The sequence below is a fragment of the Colobus angolensis genome, unplaced genomic scaffold (genome assembly GCF_000951035.1).
Source record: "Colobus angolensis palliatus isolate OR3802 unplaced genomic scaffold, Cang.pa_1.0 Scaffold148, whole genome shotgun sequence".
Taxonomy (NCBI): Eukaryota; Metazoa; Chordata; class Mammalia; order Primates; family Cercopithecidae; genus Colobus; species Colobus angolensis.
In genome coordinates this window covers 3,210,931-3,214,328 of record NW_012114577.1, presented here as the reverse complement: position 1 = coordinate 3,214,328, position 3,398 = coordinate 3,210,931, and the positions used below count along the sequence as shown (strand labels likewise).

Below are 3,398 nucleotides of genomic sequence, written 5' to 3'. Positions count from 1 at the left end.
GTGGGGGCGGAGGTTGCAGTGAGCCGAGATCATACCACTGCACTGCAACCTCGGTGAAAGTGCGAGGCTCTGTCTCAAGAAAAAAAAACAATACCTGGCAGTAAGGATTATTGGACAATTTTTCTTAATTCCCTTTTATAGCACTTATTTGATGTTCTGAGGGTGAGCTAATGTGTATGTGTTTTTTTTTAATTTTAGAAGCTGAAATCGTTTTTTAAAGAGTATGGACAAATAGAATCTGTACGATTTCGTTCTCTGGTATGTTTCATTCCCCCATAAAATTACATAATACTAAAATTTGTTGCATTTAAATCAGATTAACTTCTTGCTGTTAGTGAGATGGTGGAGCACTTTAACCTTTTGAGTCAATAGGTTCAAATTTAACCCAAGAAAAGAGTTGCTCTTATTATCTACTGCTGACTCTTGAACTTTTTAAATAATGTAGTGCGTTCACTTAAAATGATACTCTTGCTATGAAAGCCTACAATGTACTTTGTAGGGTGGATGGGTGAGTTATTTACTGTGTCAACAGAATAGGCTGAAAAGTTAATACTGGTTATGCTTGCTGGAATCCTAGGCATTCTCTTCTTATGTCCCATCATATGCATTTAGTATGGGAGGTGGGTGTGATTGCTGCAAACAGCCCTTGTTCTCTGAGCACAGGCAGATCAAGTGTTTAAGTCAATTTAATATTAAAACTTTATAGAAGTGAGTTGGATTTTACCAGCTTAGCACTCTGAACCAGTTATAGCCACATTCTTTGGAGCAGGAAATAAGTATCATTTATATTTGGTTTTCCCATACATGATTTTTTTTTTTTAACTGCATAGGCATAGTTAGTTGACGTACCATAGTGTACGTTTTTGGACACTATTGCTTAATTAATGTATATTAGAATATAGGAAATGTTTATTCTTTTTTTTTTTTTTCTTTTTTTTTGGAGACAGAGTCTTACTCTGTCTCACCCAGGCTAAAGTTCAGTGGTGGGATCTCGGCTCACCGCACCCTTCGCCTCCTGGGTTCAAGTAGTTCTCATGCCTCAGCCTCCCAGGTAGCTGGGATTACAGGCATGGGCTACCACGCCCGGCTAATTTTTGTGTTTTTAGTCGACTCACCTTGATCTTCTCAGTACCTAGTTGCATTTGGCATGTCGTCAACAGCTGTAGTTGTTGACGTGTATTTCTGCCTCTTCCATAAAGTTTTCCTTACCTACCCCATCCACTCTTAAAGGAGGCTATATGTGACTGAAAATAAAGTGAACCTGAATATAAAGGGGATTCCCATAACTGCACAATGAAAGACACCATGCATTTTTTTGCCTGTTAAAATATATAAACTCTTAGAGAGTGATATGTCTTTTTATGTTATTCATCAGTTTAGTTACACATATTTAAAAATTAGAATACACGATAAAATGTTACTTTATAAACTTTTCTTTTTCCTTAACATTTTTCTTTATTTTTTTTTTCGAGACAGAGTCTTGCTGTGTCGCCCAGGCTGGAGTGCAGTGGCATGATCTTGGCTCACTGCAAGCTCTGCCTCCCGGGTTTACGCCATTCTCCTGCCTCAGCCTCCTGAGTAGCTGGAATACAGGCGCCCGCCACCTCTCCCAGCTAATTTTTCGTATTTTTAGTAGAGATGGGATTTCACCGTGTTAGCCAGGATGGTCTCGATTTCCTGACCTCATGATCCACCCACCTTGGCCTCCCAAAGTGCTGGGATTACAGGCGTGAGCCACCGCGTCCGGCCTTTTCCTTACATTTTTCATGTGTCTTTCATCGTTGGTGTCTCTTCCTGGTGTCCTCCCTGTTGAAGTCATGTGATGCAATTTGAGAGCCCAGAATCTTAACTTCTCTCTGGGTTTTTGAGCCTGTTAAATCTGAGCATGATGGTTTTGTTGGAAAAACTTATCCTAAGCCACAAGCTTCATTTCATATAGCATTAGGATGATTGGCCAGGCACAGTGACTCATGCTTGTAATCCCAGCACTTTGGGTGGCCGAGGCGGGCGGATCATGAGGTCAGGAGATCGAGACTATCCTGGCTAACACGGTGAAAGCCCATCTCTACTAAAAATACAAAAAATTAGCTGGGCGTGGTGATGGGCACCTGTAGTCCCAGCTACTCGGGAGGCTGAGGCAGGAGAATGGCGTGAACCCGGGAGGCAGAACTTGCAATGAGCCGAGATCATGCCCCTGCACTCCAGTCTGGGCGACAGTGCGAGACTCCGTCTCAAAAAAACAGAAAAAAAAAAATACATTAAGATGATTGTTTCTGATTTGTTTATTTCCCTGGAATGTGTTTGATTACAGTGTACTGGAGTTGGATATTTAGACTTCACTTAAAATATTAATTTGAGGTAATATTTCAAATACTGTCTTTAATACTTTTTCTTTCTCCTAAAAGATTCCAGCAGAGGGAACTCTATCCAAAAAGCTGGCAGCAATAAAGTAAGTCTATAATTAGAGGAAGGGAGTCACCTTAAACTTTCTTCCTTTGTGGCTAAAAAGTGAGACTATTTCTTAACAATTTCATAGATTTTATTAATATAGTTGGATAATAGAGCATGCTTGACTATTTGCTTCTGTATTTTAGAGCCTTTAAATTTGTCCCATGTTTTTCTTTAAGCCATAATGTAAATCATAGAGTCGTAGAAAATACTACTGGAAATTGAGCCATGGAAATTTTACGAATGTTTTTAGTGTTTGGAAGAGACTGTAAAGCTTCATGCCTGAATTTTCTCATACAGATTACAAATGCCTTATTTCCTGTGTTTTTCCAGAGAGAATTCACGTTTGCTTGTGCTGGTCACCTGGGTATACTGCCAGCCTGTGACCACTTGACATTCTCTGTCTGAGGGTTTTGGACCATACTGGTAATGGCTTGTTTCCAGTGCTCGGGATTTTTTTGTTTCCCACTCAGTGCCAAGAATGAAACACACAAGTCTCCTTGTTCGCTCTTCCATATGGAAGGCTTATTTTTCACTTACCTTCAGCTTTATGCTGGCTTCCTATTAGTCTCATATTGGGTGTTTTTCTCTATTAATGGTACGTGAAAGGATGAAGTTTATGATCAGAGATTTCTTTATATTAGATAAAATATAATGTACTTTAGAGACATTTCTGGGAATCCTGTTCTATCAAACTTTTGTATGACAACAGTCCCTTTGGACATCTTGGTGACTCCATTTCAATATTCAGTCTTCATTTGGAGTTATTTCGCTGACCAGGTCTTCACGTTTTTCCTCATAACCATCGCAGTGCCAGGTGTATAGTTAAGATTTGATGAATATATAGGTTCCCACAGTGTTTACTGAGGTAACCAAAGATGCAGATCCTCCTAGATACCAGGCATTGTTCAGTCCTATGGATACTAAAAACTTTTTTTTTTTTTTTTTTT

The 3,398-nt window shown here is 39.4% G+C and overlaps 1 protein-coding gene across 1 annotated transcript in view; it reads left to right on the top strand.

Moving 5' to 3' along the window:
• Positions 1-3,398, top strand: part of RBM34 (RNA binding motif protein 34) — a 46,340-nt gene that overhangs the window by 27,375 nt on the left and 15,567 nt on the right. The window contains exons 9-10 of the mRNA XM_011935730.1: positions 199-258; positions 2,406-2,449. Of these exons, the coding sequence (XP_011791120.1) occupies positions 199-258; positions 2,406-2,449 (104 nt within the window). The remainder of the gene's footprint in view (positions 1-198; positions 259-2,405; positions 2,450-3,398) is intronic.